Below are 18,029 nucleotides of genomic sequence, written 5' to 3'. Positions count from 1 at the left end.
GCCTTCCCCCCAGTGAGCCTCCTTGCACACACACTGTGCAAGGTCAGGGAAGAGGAGCAACAAGTGTTAATGGTTGCGCCGTACTGGCCCAACCGCACTTGGTTCTCGGAGCTGATGCTCTTGACAACAACTCCCCCCTGGCCCATTCCCCTGACAGAGGACCTGCTCTCTCAGGGGATGGGCACGTTCTGGCATCCCAGACCAGACCTCTGGAACCTCCATGTCTGGTCTCTGGACGGGACGAGGAGATCCTGAGCAGGTTACACCCCGCTGTGGCTGAAACCATTGCACAGGCCAGGGCGCCATCTACTAGGCGTTTATACGCTTACAAATGGCGCCTCTTCTCATCCTGGTGTCTCTCCCAAGGAGCAGACCCACAGAGATGCTCGATCGGGATCGTGTTGTCCTTCCTACAAGAGAAATTGGAGACTAACATCTCCCCTTCCACGCTGAAAGTGTATGTAGCCGCAATTGCCTCTCATCACGACTCAGTAGATGGAAGGTCTCTAGGGCAACACGACCTGATCACCAGATTCCTAAGGGGCGCGAGAAGGCGGAATCGCCTCGTCTCCACTCCGTACCCTCTTGGGACCTTAACGTGGTCCTGGGGGGCCTATCCAGGCCTCCCTTCGAGCCCCTTGAAGCTTCCGATCTTCCTCACCTGACGAGTAAGACGGCTCTTCTGTTGGCGCTCGCCTCCTTCAAGAGGGTAGGGGACCTCCAAGCATTCTGTGTGTCCCCGGACTGCCTTGAATTCGGGCCTGGTAACTCTCACGTTGTCCTGAGACCCAGGCTCGGATACGTGCCCAAAGTTCCCACTACTCCCTTTCGGGACCAAGTGGTGAACTTGCAGGCGCTCCCCATCGGGGAGGAAGACCCAACCCGGTCCGTGTTGTGTCCAATACGCACACTGCGCCTCTACTTAGACCGCACACAGAGCTTCCGCAGCTCTGATCAGCTCTTTGTCTGTTTTGGAGGACAGCAGAAGGGGAAGGCTGTCTCCAAACAGAGATTAGCGCACTGGATCGTGGATGCCGTTACGACGGCATACCGGTCACAGAATCTCCCATGCCCATTGTCGGTTACGGCTCACTCCACACGGGGTCTAGCCTCCTCATGGGCATTGGCCAGAGGCGTGTCTCTAGCAGACATTTGTAGGGCTGCGGGTTGGGCTACGCCCACCACCTTCGCAAGGTTTTACAACCTTCGCGTAAACCCGGTGTCAGCCCACGTCCTACGTGGCGACATGTAGGACTGGCATCCGGGAGGGTTTATGCCTGCGAAAGCACCTTCCCACCCTCCAGAGGTTGGGTCAGTGTGCTATATATACCTTTTATTCTTACCCAATCACATGGCTAAGAAAATTGGTACCTCACCAGCCTTCCTTCTTACCCAGACTCTGGTTAAGAACAGGCATTCCATCCATCACTAAGCAAGCACCCCCTGGGGATTGGTTGGGCAGAGCAACCTTTCCCTTAGGCCGGGATACCATATGACCTATCACAGATAGTTCTAACCGGTCTGGTGCTATCACACGCAGCAACACCCCCACCGTGGGCTGTTCCGTCTGCTATACCCTCATGGCTATGGTTCCCACACACGGTAACCCATGAGCTTCCCCAGGTGGACCTCCACCTCGCAGTTAACTACCCAGTCCGCACATTCCATGCGTTCTCCTCCAAGGACGAGACCGTACTTTTATCCACCATATTCCTCCCCACGGGTAAGAGGTGGCCTCTGTAGCGCTTCTCTGATTAAGAGTCGCGCTTACCCGGTGTAAACTGATCTGGACGGCATCTCGCCTGTAGAGAGCTAAGGCCCCGTCCGTGAAGGTTACCGATCAGGGCTGTACCCATCTTTCTCCAGGAAAGCTCTGGAACCCCCCGACCACCACACTGGAAGGTTACAGTTTCACGAAAGCTTCGAGATGACACGCCCAGGCTTGTTACCGTCGCTTCGCTGACATTGTGACGTGATACAGTGTTGTGGCGTTTTCCATAGGCAACCCCATCTGTCGTTCTCGACACAACGTCGAGAGACCGACAGAAAGGGAACGTCTTGGTTACGTATGTAACCTCAGTTCCCTGATGGAGGGAACGAGACGTTGTGTCCCTTATGCCACGAACACGTATCGTATTCTGCTGCAGTTTGAGAGGATCTCAGGCTCTTCAGAACAAGAGGTAAATGAATGCTTCATTCGCCAAATTTCATTGGCCTTTTCTATAGTAGTCAGAGTTGATAGGTTCTCAAGGGCGAACCCCATCTGTCGTTCTCGACACAACGTTTTGTTCCCTCCATCAGGGAACTGAGGTTACATAACCAAGACGTTTTTAGGTGGTAAATATAAAATTTTGATGAGTCTTCAAACAGTCATTGCAGTAGTTTACTGTTAAACACCTACAGTCACAGTGTTGACAATATCATACTGTAGAAATGACTGCTAAGGGCTAACAGTGTGTAAGTGGAAAATTAGTGGTGGGCATAGATTAATTTTTTTAATGTAGATTAATATAGATTAATTCCAAAATTAATCTAGATTAATCTAGATTAAAATGGCTCATTTGAATTCTGCCGAAGGCATTCAGAATATGTGTGCTACCCAAATAATGACTAAACGTAAGTCTTTGAGAACGGGTTTCTCGAGCCAGGCTCATCTCCTGTTTCCAAAATGCATCACAAACTGCTTGAGAAAGCTGTTCTACTATGATAATTGGTGATGAAAATTAAATTATGTTCAATAAGATGAACTTGTGTTTACTTTCGCATTAGCTAAGGGATGATTTGCGTTTAGGTGGTACTTGAGACTGGAAGAGCTCCTACAGTACATTTACATTTAGTCATTTAGCAGACGCTTTTATCCAAAGCGACTTACAAAGAGTGAGGGAGCAACAAGCGATATGTCATACAGGAGCCATAATACATTAGATCTCAATACAAAGTTACTGGTTTCAACTAAAGCTAGACCACTACCTGTTGAGAGAAAGTTTTTTTTTAAACCAATTCCGCATTGCACAAGGTGCAAACAACCTTAGTCTTGTCGATGTTTCAATTGGGAAGCTTCTTAAAAATGAATTTTCCCTGAAGCAAACCCGGCGGCTTCATAGCTGCATCCATGTTAGCACGTCATTTGGTCATTTCACAGTAACGTTATGTTGTGTTCAGACCAAACGCGAATGGCGTGTCAAGCGCGAGTGATTTATGTGTTAATGCAAAGAGCCAATAGACCTACTTGCTACTTGAAGCCCTGGTTATGAGATGATGAGGCGGCGCTAAGGACGCGATTGAAGCCCTGGTTATGAGATGATGAGGCGGCGCTAAGGACGCGAATGAAGCCCTGGTTATGAGATGATGAGGCTGCGCTAAGGACGCGAATGAAGCCCTGGTTATGAGATGATGAGGCGGCTTCTGCTTCCGCGAATGACTTGAATCACACGAGTTGAAAAATCTTGTTCTCGCCCCTACAGTGCAGTTAAGCTGGTATACATCCGCGCTAAAATATCAAGGTGAAAGTCATCATAGCTTGCGTATTATAGACCCAGCTGCCAACCCAACTTTGAGAATAGATTAACGGCGACATTTTTTTTATCGCGCGATAAGAGTCTCACTGCGTTAACGGCATTAACGCCGTTAACGGCCCAACACTAAAAATATACACATTAGGAGAACGTTAAGTATAAAACACACACCTCTTGCTACAATATCAACAAGCTGTTTACACAGTGATAGATGAATAGTGTGATGTCATAAGCACAACATGTTGTTTAAGAAAGTCAATGGTTTTATATGTCATTGTAGTGAAAGTAGATGAATAATTTATAACAGGTTTAAGCCTTAAATGAAAAATGTGCAAATAAACCTATCTGTTTATATTTTACCAGTAGTTTGGACCAAACTTTTGATTCTTTATTTAAATGTGCATTTTAATTTATGTTATTAAAGTAAAATGTCTAATTCACAGCAGAACATTGCTGCTGATACACAAACACAACAATATGCAAAAAAGAAAACTGACACCAGAAATATGGAAATAAGACTTCCTGAAGTAAAACACAATAGAGGAGGAAATGAAATATGAAAATGAGTCATCTAGTGAAATACACAAATGATGTGAAGTGTTGATGATCAGATCTGATATAATGACATACAGTATAAACACACACAGAGAGACAAACAGCAGCAGATCCCACAGAGAAACACACAAGATATGAAAAGTAAGAACTATTTACATTCTCATTTATATTCAAATCATTATTTTCATGATTCTGTTTTAAAAACATTGAGAATGCATCTGAAAATAACTTCTAATCAAACTTTATGAAGAATTTATAAACTGACTTTCTGAAGAGCTGCAGTTTTAACTTCAGTGACATTTACCTAAAAGACACGTAACAAACGTTTTGATGCGTATTAAAGTAGTTCAGACATTATTTATTTTGTGAATGAATAAATTATGTTTAGCAAAATTGTGTTTCTTCCTCAGAAATTGCTCAGACTCTATATTTCAGTCTTCTTATCATTGGTGAGTTTGTGTTTCTGCTTTTATGTTTGTTTTATAATGTCATGACAATAGATTCTGTTTTTTCTGACTCAAACTCTCTCTTTCAGCTCTCTGTTCATCATCTGAATGCTCTCAGTGCCGCTATCACCATATAAACATTGAGAAGACCTGGACTGAAGCTCAGAGATACTGCAGAGAGAACTACACAGTTCTACCAGAAAGACTCGGAGGCCAAAGTTGAGTATACAACATTTATTTGACAGCTGATAGACAGAATATATATGGATATAATAAGATGGTAACAGTTCTTTGGAGTAGGCCCTGTCCGTGGCACGCATCCAGAGGGCCAAGAAGTCCTCCACTTCCCGCCTTGAGATGGTAAGGCGGGGGCGTAGCCAACCCCCTTGGGGTTATATTGACAGGGACCTCCTGGTGGTGGTGGGGAGGATGGGGGGCGAATCACGTAGCTCCGACTGCGGACATAGGAAGGGGTAAGTTGCGATCTTTTATGTTTCATGTCGGAAGGTGATTGGTTGGGTGTTGATTGGCAATGAGTGATACAAGATTGAGTCTTCCTGGCAGAACTAGCGCTGAAGCTACATTTCTACCAGAAAGACTCGGAGGCCAAAGTTGAGTATACAACATTTATTTGACAGCTGATAGACAGAATATATATGGATATAATAAGATGGTAACAGTTCTTTGGAGTAGGCCCTGTCCGTGGCTCGCATCCAGAGGGCCAAGAAGTCCTCCACTTCCCGCCTTGAGATGGTAAGGCGGGGGCGTAGCCAACCCCAGAGAATGATCGTGGGCTTACCTCTGGAGCGGGGCCTACCCCCCCAAAAGAAATGATTTCTACTCACCTGCTGGTTGGAGTCTCTAGCAGAACCTGCAGAACGATATTAATTGCAAATGTTAGTGATAAAACAATTTACCGGTCGCTGGTCGTGAGTAACACTGAGACGGGGCCCGATAGGCCACAACATATACACGAGGTCCCGATAGGCCTCAACACTGACGAGGCTTTGATGGGCCACAACTCTGATACATAGCCCGGAAGGCACGACACTTGAGACAAGGCCCCGATGGGCAGCAACCACTGACAAGGCCACGATGGGCCACAACATAAAAACGCAGCCCTAATAGGGCACAACACTGAGACGAGGCCCGCTGGGCCACAACACTGACAAGACCCCGAAAGGCCACGACATTATGAGGTCCATCCAGCCCCTTCTTTTTGACAAGGCCCCGACGGGCCACAACCACTGACAAGGCCAACTAGAGGCCCCAGTGACAGAAGGCCTACTAGGCCACAACACTGACAAGGCCGCGATGGGCCACAACATAGGAACGCAGCCCTAATAGGGCACAACACTGAGACGAGGCCCGCTGGGCCACAACACTGACAAGACCCCGAAAGGCCACGACATTATGAGGTACATCCAGCCCCTTCTTTTTGACAAGGCCCCGACGGGCCACAACCACTGACAAGGCCGACTAGAGGCCCCAGTGACTGAAGGCCTGCTAGGCCACAACACTGACAAGGCCACGATGGGCCACAACATAGAAACGCAGCACTACTAGGGCACAACACTGAGACGAGGCCCGCTGGGCCACAACACTGACAAGACCCCGGAAAGCCACGACATTATGAGGTACATCCAGCCCCTTCTTTTTGACAAGGCCCCGACGGGTCACAACCACTGACAAGGCCGACTAGAGGCCCCAGTGACGGAAGGCCTGCTAGGCCACAACACTGACAAGGCCACGATGGGCCACAACATAGAAACGCAGCCCTAATGGGCCACAACACTGAACAGGCCTTGGTAGGCCACGATACTGAACAGGCCTTGGTAGGCCGTGACACACCACCACCAGTATTTGCAAGATTTACCTGGATATTAGACGGATAGGCTCGTTGAGCTGCCGTGATGGTAGAGGAGTCCGGTCTTATTAAGACTCATAAGCAGAGGATGACCATCTACCTGTCCATTTAATGGTTCCCATTGGACTTCCGCGTTCGACTGCGGTAGTACTTGCTCTGATCCTGAAGGAGTGTCGGTATACAGGAGGGGCGCACATCGAGCTGACGCCTGGATCTTGACCGGATGAGACTTGTTGAGCTGTTATGAGGTTTTCCATTAGAATTCCGCATTCAGCCCGGTTGTGGCTGCTCCGATCCTTGATCTTGACTTGAAAGAGCTTGTTGGACTTCCATGATGATTTTGGAGTCGGGTCTTATGTAGGGTTTAAATGCAGATGACAAACATCTGCGCACCAGCTTTGTTGAAATCCTCACTCTGCAGCTTCGTAGTTGCTCCGATCCCAAAGTATTTTCAGATCGTGGTGAAGCTTCATATTACCGTGATACTTAAGTAGAAGAGTGTTTTGCAGTGTATATGTGGCAAATATACAACGCCAGCGGTATATCCTTGAAAATGTATATTGTGACTTGAGTTGCTGGTCCTTCAGGGTTTAACTTATGCTTTCATTTTCCCAAAACTCAGAGGGTATTTAACCGAATGTGTGAATTAATTCCATCAAGGAATAACGACGAGAATGTCGCGCTGAAATCCTGTCATGAGTACTTAGCTTTAGGTTACGAGTGTATAGATGGGGTTAAATATACTTAAGTTCATCATAATTCTTGAATTAATGCTGTTGGTATACGACGTCATGCATGGAATGCCCTTAAGGTTTAAGGTTCGTACTCCGCTCTTGAAAGTCTTAATCGTTACTGGATCATGGCCTGGTTTGGAACTTCTTTCCAACGAAAGACGATTGACTCTTGACTGCGAATAAGCCATGATAAACGATGGAATAAAACAATGTGAGACCATACGGGCTTTATGTGGCAGGCTATAATGAGAAGCATGTCGGTACAGATTCCGGACTTCCCATTTTTAGCGAGTACCAACTACTGCCATCAGGAAGAGAATCATGATTGATCTTGAAGGCATCCTCGATCCGCTTTGGACAGAGACAAGGATCTTGTTGTTGACTGACCTAAAACGAGAGGTGTGTTAATATCATTTGCACCAGACAGCCCCGAAGCGTATTAGGTTGAATCCCTCTCGTTGTGTTGCGTGGTCTCATGAGTGCGATACGGTTTTTACAAGAGCACTAGACAAAGCAGCTTGTTGTGAAGAGTTTGCTTGTCTTTCTGTTCCTTTGTGTATGACGCCGATTAAGGCACGCCACTCGTTCACTTAGGTTCCTATAGTGATTGAACTCATTCCGGCTGCATGGAGTTCATATAGCCTGTGTCTAGAGCCAGGTAACTTCCTATATGGCATGAGTCTAGCTACCGCAACTGCAGAGTTATATATTCTTTTTGGCCTAGGTGTTTTGGTTATCTAGGCGACGTGGCATGTGGAATTCCAGCACCTTGACATCGAATCATGTATACAGATTGTATTACGTCGAACAACGATAAGTTCGTTCTGCTATGTCACGTCGCCCCTTTAAACTTATTTCTGTCTTCGCAACGACTGAAAAAAAAAAAAAGCAAAATACTGAATTACCAAATATCGTGACGAGACTAGAACAGATGGAGCAGCGAACGCAAATGCGCAACTGCTGAAACCAATCTTTGCTCCTACGACAAAATGTAAATATATTCGTTTAACCGTGAAAATGCATGCTGCTCATGCGTGGATTTTTTGGAAAAAGGCAACCACAGAATCTAATCACTGACCGCTCTACTTGAACCGTGAAAATACTACTACTACTACTACTACTACTACTACTACATTTTTATTTACAGGCGCCTTACTGACACTTGAGACCGTACACAAATAGTCACAACGGTCATCAAATACAACAACAATACGAGCTAGATATAAACATGGAATAAGCAGGCAAATGAAATCACAGAAAAACCAGCCTAAATATGTTTAAACGAGATTTACAACCTTAAATGTTTCTACTTCGCATCCTGCGGTATTGAGTTCCAAAAGTGGGGAGCTGTGTGACTGGAGCTCGAGAATCCATAGCTGTGCATGTTCGAGGAAGAATAAGATTAGATGCAGAAGATGATCTGAGAGTGCGAGTGGAAGTTGGGATTGATGGAGTTCTAGTAGGGAGGAGCCGTGGCTGTTTAATGCTTTGTAGACAGGAGGCTTTAAATTTAATTCGAGATTTCACCGGACCCGGTGCAAGTGTTTTAAAGTGGAAGTAATATGCTCAGCTGTAGAAGTCCGGCAGATGATTCGTACGGGAGAGTTTTTGAACCAGCTATAATTTGTGAAGGAGTTTTGATGGCGAAAGTAGGCCTGTGGCCGCTGAAGTAAACGTAGTTTTCCCGTATCATGCTATTAATCCGCTGTCATATTTGAACACCACAGTTTAATGCATTGAAGCATTATTCAACGTGCCATGATGACGAGGCCAAGACAAAATGCCATTAGAAGAGAAGTTGCGGACTGATCGACTGTCACGATCACCATGCTGGCCATTAGCTGAACGGCCGCCAGAAAGGGTAAGCAACAGAAGCAAGAATACCTTACCTGTTCCTGTATTAGTTGGTAAAACACGTGTGAGGATTTACGTCTCCTTGCTGCTCAGCTGTTCCGATGTAACATGCGCTATACACGCCAGAACATTTGTGATGCCGTCGCATCTAAGATGTATTTAAGCAAACATACCAGCACACGCGTTAAAATGCGTAACAAACTCGTACATGATGATTGTGTCTTATGCATGCTTCGAATCAATGGAAATTGGTGATAAGCTTAAGGTACAAACGCTGCATAGTTGTTTCAAGTAAACACTACGTATCGCTGAAGCTTGTTTATAATTCCAGAGATGCCTTTGAGAGCTTCGACCGGTTGTTGATGAAACGCCTGCCGTGCACAGTAGAGGTTTGAGCGACGAGTGTGTTAAACAACCAGAATTACTGAATCCCAAACGTCTTGGAAAGCAAGTTGCTGCATGAGCTGGAAGAATCGCGTCAGAGTAGCTTAGCATGAATTAGCAATAGCCGTGTACGCATAAATTCATGTGTGTAACTGAAAGAATGTAAACTTCTTATGTCCCCTTGTCTAACAATATTCTACGGTTGAAGAGTCTAGTCGACGGAACACACAGAGTTTCTGGATCCAGGAGACAAAGTTTGACACAGACACAAGTGCTTGTTCAATCAGAGTCCAATGTTTATTGTTTTAGGACTAATACTTATAATTTTGTCTTAGGAGGCGTCATATAAAACCACCAAAACAGTGGAAAATCACCAGACTATCTGTTTAGTCTTTCCTCCTGAACAATCAGATATGATTACATATTCATTATTACAATAACAGAACAATCGTCCATAGGCATCATTAGGAACCTTGATATGGAGAACAACAGATACTTATATCAACATAAGACAGCATGACATGATAGAACTTCCAACGAGGTTAAACAACAAGAATGAAAGGCACATCTTATATGAATAGAAGCTAATATTAATAGGAATTAATAGGAATGAATACATATGATACATGAACTTTGTATTAAACACAGATGCAATATTTGTAGAGGACAGGACGAAATCCAGATTCTCACAATGGCCACTTTCAGACCAACGGTCTTACAAGCAGTCCTGTGTCCCTTTAAAGAACAAATTTATATAGAGTAGTACAAAAGGTTAATCAAAAGGTTAATACAAAATCTTTAATAAAAGGATAGTTGCATTTGAGTATTTTTATGTGGTTTTCTGGTTTGCAAGCTGCTCTTTGAGGTAAAAGATCAATCGGACTGATTTGTAATAAAAACATAACAACACCAATCACCCTCAATAAAAACGAAAACATAAACATAATTATATCTACTCTTCATCATCTACCGTGCCAATCTCAATTACCGAATCGTCAAGCCCATTATCTCCTTCCATTACATTGTCACGTCCATCAACATTTCTTGGTTCTTCTATCACCGGTATTGGTTCTGGTTCTAACTCCTGCGTTTGAACACAATCAATATCATCCTCGTCCGTATCGCTGTTATGATCAAATATGGATCCCCAAGTTTGATTCTGATCTTTCGGACGATAACCTTTAGATGTGCGTCTAACCAGCATAGCCTGGTTGACGTCAGTCGTTCTTTTTGCTAACATCATTCGATCGGTTCCTTTGGTTGTAAAGGAAGTAACAGATCTTTTAACACATCCCACCACACACTGCAACATGCATGGCAAAAATAATAACAAGGCTAAGATGGTCATCACAACTGGAATTACTGTACCGGTTATCCAATATCCCCATCCCCCGGATAGGCTGTCCAATCATTGAAACCATGTTGCATCTACCGGTGTGGGTTCACGAACTGATTCTCTCATGTGCTTCACAACGTCGGTGATATTGTCTGCATAATCTGGAATTGAAAAACAACAAGATACTCCTAGCATTTTGCACACTCCTCCTTTCTCTGCTGTTAATATATCCAAAGCAAGTCTATGTTGCATGACGGCAACTCTCATTTTCTTTAATTCGTTAGAGATTAAGTTTAAAGCTTGTGCTGTGTCATTTTCCAAAGAAAGAACTTGCCATGCCAGACCATTAATTTTATTCAGAGCAACAGTAGTACCGGTTCCTGTAAACAAACCTGCTAGGGACCATCCCACGTTCTCCCAAGGAGTAGTCCATGGATCACTAGTCTTATGGCCTGCATAATAATTTGGCAGTTTTACTTCCCTTTTATGTCTATTCAAAGATGTGGCCAGATTTGTCTTTTCCATTATGCTAGTTCCTGTGGACAAAATAGCAGCATAACAACAACCTTTCCATTCCCCTGGATCTAAATGGTAATATGCAGTTTCACCACAAACCCACACCATTCCTGGTGAACTGTCTAAGTGTGAAAATGGACATTCAAATCCCTCAGTAGTTTTATTGAGATATTGTATGGTGCAATTATGATGTCCGTTACTTGATTGAGACAAAGTAATTCCATTTCTACAATCGGACATTCCTACTATATGTCTGCCTGATTTGGAACACACACATAATTCTGCGGGACGAGCATTTACATAAAAGGCAGGACCTTGAAAAGGTTCTCCTGTATACGAACAGTTATAGTCTCGCATTACGGATGTTGGTGGTCTTCCTTCTCCAATATTCAGAGTCATTTGTACTATTAGAGACATTTGTTTTGGCATCTCGTAGTTACCATCATCATTTAAAATCATGTCTGTTGTAAGCAGTCAATTTCTCTCTAATTTTACTTCTTAATTTAGGATTATACCAGTGATTATTAAACTTATTAGGATTAGAATAATCGTTGTTCCACGCAGTCTACCTGGCTGCCTGAACGGGTGCCCTGGCCTGTTAGGTTCTATCATTTAAGAATTTAAGAATATCTGTGCCAAACACAATAAGGGCTTCTGTAAGTGTGCACGCAGTATAGGAATTGATATCTAAGAATTCCATGGGAAATTTGCTTAGGATAACAATTTTTCCCTTTTTCCTTTTAAGATTCTATGTTAAATTGGAGCTTGCCTGCTCTCCTGAAGAACACAACTTCAGTCTGGAAGCGTTTATCCACTGTGGCTGGTAGTCCGTCAGAACTCCTGTCCGTGTTACGGCAATCACAGTTGCTGGTCCGTGGTACTTTGGTTCTCCAACCTTTGTTGGCTTCAGATTCCTCACAAAGACCTTTTGTCCTGGAACAAAGTTATGAGTAGGCTGCTCTGAGGGAAGAGCAAGGCACAAAGAAACATCAGCACATATAGAATTTAACTTTTCGACTAGGGAAGTCACATAGTCCTCCTGGATCACCTTAAGATCACCTAAAGAAGAAATACCAGACCGGCCTTTGACTCACGGGGTCGGGAAAGGTCTACCCATTAGTATTTAGAACGGTTACAATTTTGTCGTGGAAGATGGGGTCATTCTTATTTCTGCCAAGACTGCGGGCAATAAATCAAGCCACTTTCTTCCTGTATCGAGTACAGCTTTTGTTAGTCGTGTTTTCAGTGTTCGATTACATCTCTCCACGACTGCTGCACTTTGCGGAAAATATGGAATATTAAAATGCCAATCAATAGACAACGCTTTTGCTAAGAGCTGTGTTACCTTTGACGTGAAACTCGTCCCGTTATCCGATTCCAATCTGGCCGGTACGCCCCACCTTGGCACAATCTCCTTTGTTAAGATTTTTACCACTGTTTTAGCATCTTCCTTTGCGCATGGAAATGCTTCAGGCCACTTTGAGAATCGATCCACAATTACCAAAATATATTTTAAGTTACCTATTGGCGGCATGTGCGTAAAATCAATTTGTAAATGTTGAAAAGGAGCTTCCGGATGTGTCAATGCATCGTGCTTAGCTGATTTGTGCGGATTTACCTGAGCACTTGTTAAGCATGCATCCAAAACAAGCTTTGCTGTTCTATGAACATCGGCTATACAGTACAATTGATTAATTGCTTGAACTACTTTTGCACACTGGTGTGAGATAACCCATGGTAATGTCTTATTAGGATAATTAACCCTAATTTCGGTAGTGCTATTCTACCCTGTCCATCTCTTATAATCCCTTCCTTATCAGGAGTGCGAACATTTTTTCTCCAATGCTCTAAGTCTCCCTGTGTTGTTTGACTTTGCAGGAATTTGATATCAATGTCAGATACATTCGTTATGTGCACCGTCATTGCTACCTTTGATTCATTTTTTGGATGAAATGGTGATTTAATCTGAGCTTGGGCTGCTGCCTTTGCGGCTTCATCAGCCCTTCTGTTGCCTATAGTCTGTTCATCCTCCCCTGAAGCGTGACCCTTGACCTTTACTATGGCCACTTCGAGCGGAAGCTGAACTGCTTCAGTCAACTGTCCTATCAGATTTGCATGTGCTATTGGCTTTAACTTAATGTCCATGCCTAATTTATGCATCATATCACGACCTAAAAGATTAAGTGGAGCACCTGTAATAATTGTGGATTTGTGGAAAAATGGTTTAAGACCATTGGCCTCCACATTACTCGAAAATGTTAGGGTTATCTCACATAAATTAGAACCGACATCTCTCTGTGAGTATCCCTATGCTTGATTTGAATGCCACTCAGTAGGATATGAAGCACCGGTGTTCTCATGTCTGCTCTGTGGTGTGTGTGTGCGAAACTTGTGCAACTCTCTGCACTCTCGTTTGTAATCGCCCCTCCTTCGCAATGAAAGCAAATGACCTCAGACTTCTTCCTTTGGCTAGGGTTTACAGCTGTTAGTTCAATGTTCCTTTTTCCTAGATAGCCTGTAAACATGGCATTCTCTAAAGTCATATCATGCAAGTTATTCTGATCAATTGCGCTTGTTTATGATTCATGTTATTTAACAGAGTATTGACAAATAGAGGCTTTATATCATTATTCATAGGCAATTTAGAATCTTCAACCCATGCTTTCTTAAAAAGTACAAAAAATTGAGCAGCTGAGTCTCTTGCTGCCTGTTTCAAAAGATAAGACCTGTTGACTCTCTAAAAATTTATCAAGAAACCTGTCTAAAAAAATATTTCAACATCTGTAAAATTTTCCCAAACAACGCATGTGGGTTTGCCCCCCTATCGCTGTTTGTGATTTTATCATTTTCAATTGATATTGTGGGGAGGGCAAACTTTTCTCAACGGTCTATCATTTAGCGTGTTTCCAGCTCTTACCCAAACCATTGAATTTTGAGGGTTTGTAGTTACATTAGGTTTATTAATTTATTTTTCCGGTTTCATCTCATTTGTTTTTATCGACAGTGATGGTGCAGAGGGAGAAGTCTGTGTTTGGCAAGGGGCAGTTTTGATTTGCATACGCAACAATTTCATGTCTTTCCATACTGCATAAGCTTTAAACATGTATTGATAATCCCATATTGGGTCTCATGCCCTTTGCCAATAACATACACTCATCAGAAAAGGACCCTTCCCTCGGATAGGGAATATAACATTTTCGGTTTTATTCCCTCCAACCATCCTGCAAGATTGCTAACATACTGGATCTGTATAAAATCCCTGATTATTTCTGTACATAAATGCGACTGGCGTTTCACCCGGCAGTGGCCTCGAAACAGAATTTTCCATCTTACACTTTCAAACCCGGCGGTGATAAGACAGTACAGTACAGACAAAACAAAGAAAAACCCTCGTGTTCAATCGACCAACAGTTTCAACAGTGCTGCATGTATAATATTGTGATCAGAGGTGGATATTACATTCACCGTCCTTTTCTGACACCAATATTTCAATACATGCAGTAACAGTGATATCAATAATATTTTCAATTTTAACTGTAAGAATGTTATCTTTTAGAATAACCATTAAACAGATTTTTTTTTTATTTTATTTTTTGTGAGTAACAAAGCCTTTACCTCAAAGCTAACACTTCGATCCCAAATTACAGTGTGATCAAGACTGCATTAACCATTCATATTCGTGCGTTAATAATTATTTTATTAATTACTGTTGCCAGCCTCGCTGTCACAACAATGGGAAGTCGAATCCCACTAACATGAATTGAAACCTATTCATATTCGTTAATAATTATTTTACTAATTACTGTTGCCAGCCTCAGTGTTACAACAATGGGAGAATCAACTCCCACTAACATGAATTTAAACACACAAGAATCCTACAGGGTAAGCGTTAGATTTCTTTAAGTCATAAAAACTGTATAGAAAAACACTTACCCCTTTTAATGTAGGTCTGTGTCCGATCGTCAGTGTGCCAGAGGTATTTTGTTCTCTTTCGTTCAATGAGAGAAGAGTCTCCCCTCAGACGAGCCCCCAACTGAAAGAATGTAAACTTCTTATGTCCCCTTGTCTAACAATATTCTACGGTTGAAGAGTCTAGTCGACGGAACACACAGAGTTTCTGGATCCAGGAGACAAAGTTTGACACAGACACAAGTGCTTGTTCAATCAGAGTTCAATGTTTATTGTTTTAGGACTAATACTTATAATTTTGTCTTAGGAGGCGTCATATAAAACCACCTAAACAGTGGAAAATCACCAGACTATCTGTTTAGTCTTTCCTCCTGAACAATCAGATATGATTACATATTCATTATTACAATAACAGAACAATCGTCCATAGGCATCATTAGGAACCTTGATATGGAGAACAACAGATACTTATATCAACATAAGACAGCATGACATGATAGAACTTCCAACGAGGTTAAACAACAAGAATGAAAGGTACATCTTATATGAATAGAAGCTAATATTAATAGGAATTAATAGGAATGAATACATATGATACATGAACTTTGTATTAAACACAGATGCAATATTTGTAGAGGACAGGACGAAATCCAGATTCTCAAAGTAACATCCTGCGTAACTGCTGAACGAGCGTGCGAATCACGTTGGAATCACGTAGCTCCGACTGCGGACATAGGAAGGGGTAAGTGGCGATCTTTTATGTTTCATGTTGGAAGGTGATTGGTTGGGTGTTGATTGGCAATGAGTGATACAAGATTGAGTCTTCCTGGCAGAACTAGCACTGAAGCTACATATCTGGCCACAGTCAACAACATCAATGACATGAAAGAACTGATGAACACAGAAGAACTGAACGAGCTGAAGAACACTGTGAATAATAGTCTGGAAATAAAGCTCTGGATTGGGCTGAAGAGAACAGGTGTTTATAAATGGAAGTGGTCTCTGGGTGATCCTGTGAAATATCTGAACTGGGAAACTGAACCATCAACTGACACAAATAATTGTGCTTTTATGAGAAATGGAAAATGGCGTCAGCAGGACTGTAATGTGTCGTCACAGTTCATCTGCTACAATGGTGAGTGAAAGCAAACCTTCACTTCACAAATCATAACATGACTAAAATGTCCCTCTGGATTTGTTAAACTAATGGTGTGTGATGAACTCATTGCTGTAAACTGATTGGCCAAACAGAGAGAAATCCAAACAGATGTAAAGAGAGAATCAGACACATTCTGCATTAACTAAAGATATTCAGAATAAAAGAGTTTCTGAAGATTCACATATAAACTGCAAGTGTAAGAATGATTGAAAATCGTGAGGCTTTATTTATTTTCTTCAACAGACAGCAGTAAATCATACATCATTGATACTTCTAATAAAACATGGAGAGAAGCTCAGAGTTTCTGCAAACAGTATCATACTGATCTGATCACTGTGAGGAACCAGACTGACAATCAACTGATCCACAACATCATTAATAATACTGAGACATCTGTCTGGATTGGTCTGTTCAGAGACTCGTGGGAGTGTGCAGATAACACTGACTCCGCCTTCAGAAACTGGAGGTCTGGTGAACCTAGTTTAAATTATAATGGTGTTTTTGAAGATTGTACACAGTTGATAATGAATGATCAGGGTCAATGGAACGATGAACCCTGCAGTTGCTCTCACACTTTTGTGTGTCATGAAGGTGAGTTGATAAAAGTCAAAGGTGTGTGTTTGAATTGAGATCAGTTTCATCATAAAGAAACTGTTGTCATCAGTCACAGTGTTTGTGTTTTGTTCTCATGTTCAGTTATTTGGTGTTTTGTTGTGTGTTCAGATGAGCTGATATTGATCCAGAAGAATCTGAGCTGGACTGAAGCTGTGAGATACTGCAGAGAGAATCATGTGGATCTGGTTTCAGTTGATTCAGAGAAGATTCAGCTCATGGTGACTGAAGTTCTCCATCAGGCCTCGACTGCTGAGGTGTGGCTGGGGTTATACTATTACTGTCTCATGAATCTCTGGATCTGGGTACGAGGAGAGGTCGTCTGCTATCAGAATTGGGCTCCAGGGGTTCAGATTCAACTGAAGGACTGCAGCGGTGAACACAGAGCTGGAGCGGTTCAGTCTGGAGGAGATCATCTCTGGATCAGCCATCCTCGATCCCAAGAACTCAACTTTATCTGCACCAGACATGGTTCAACATGAACAGATGTGTGTCTGCTACCATCTGTGATACACAATATTGTTCATTCTGACACAATTTAGTTTTCTTAGTAACTGTTGAATGATAGGACATATAGATGTATTTTGACACTTCTGTGGTTTTTCTTGTGTAAAGAATGTTATTTGTGGATGTTTAGATAATCATGTGATTTTAATAACAGATGATAGTGATGTGTGTTTGTTTAACACTTTCGGCACCTTGTGTTATTTCAGCTTTAGAAATGTCTGCCTGAATATAATTCTTAAACTCTGACACACAATATTCTGTAAGTGAAATGACATATATTTTTATTTTAATTCTGCATGTATTTACATCAACTCAAATAAAGTTTACACACACTAATTGATTTATTCGTGTCTGCTTCACGAGCATCATGGAATAATCAGTGGCTAACTGGACAAATGTAGCAAACCTAGAGTAAAAACTTAATTCAGATGTACATTTAACCCACTTTAGGAAATGATGGTGTACTGGCATGATGTGGATTTGTGAAAATGTGCTGAAGTTAGTAATGTTCTTGAAGATCAACTCGAAAAGATAATGCAGAATAACACTAATGTGTGTGTTCATGAGCGTTTGGAATTAAAAGTGATTGTAGCGATGTGTAGACAAGGAGGGGATTACTGAAAACTCCTCGACAC

The 18,029-nt window shown here is 42.6% G+C and overlaps 2 protein-coding genes across 2 annotated transcripts in view; both read left to right on the top strand.

Annotated features, from left to right (window-relative positions):
* Positions 1–18,029, top strand: part of LOC130421317 (uncharacterized) — a 792,526-nt gene that overhangs the window by 385,649 nt on the left and 388,848 nt on the right. The window lies entirely within an intron of this gene.
* Positions 4,178–17,574, top strand: LOC130421310 (macrophage mannose receptor 1-like). The gene is made up of 6 exons (XM_056749123.1): positions 4,178–4,211; positions 4,481–4,519; positions 4,606–4,707; positions 15,970–16,251; positions 16,519–16,746; positions 16,999–17,574. The coding sequence occupies exons 1-6, from the start codon at positions 4,205–4,207 to the stop codon at positions 17,367–17,369; spliced, it is 1,029 nt and encodes a 342-aa protein (XP_056605101.1). The 5' UTR covers positions 4,178–4,204; the 3' UTR covers positions 17,370–17,574.

Source organism: Triplophysa dalaica, chromosome 5 (genome assembly GCF_015846415.1).
Source record: "Triplophysa dalaica isolate WHDGS20190420 chromosome 5, ASM1584641v1, whole genome shotgun sequence".
Lineage (NCBI taxonomy): Eukaryota > Metazoa > Chordata > Actinopteri > Cypriniformes > Nemacheilidae > Triplophysa > Triplophysa dalaica.
This window is presented reverse-complemented; position numbering and strand designations above follow the sequence as displayed.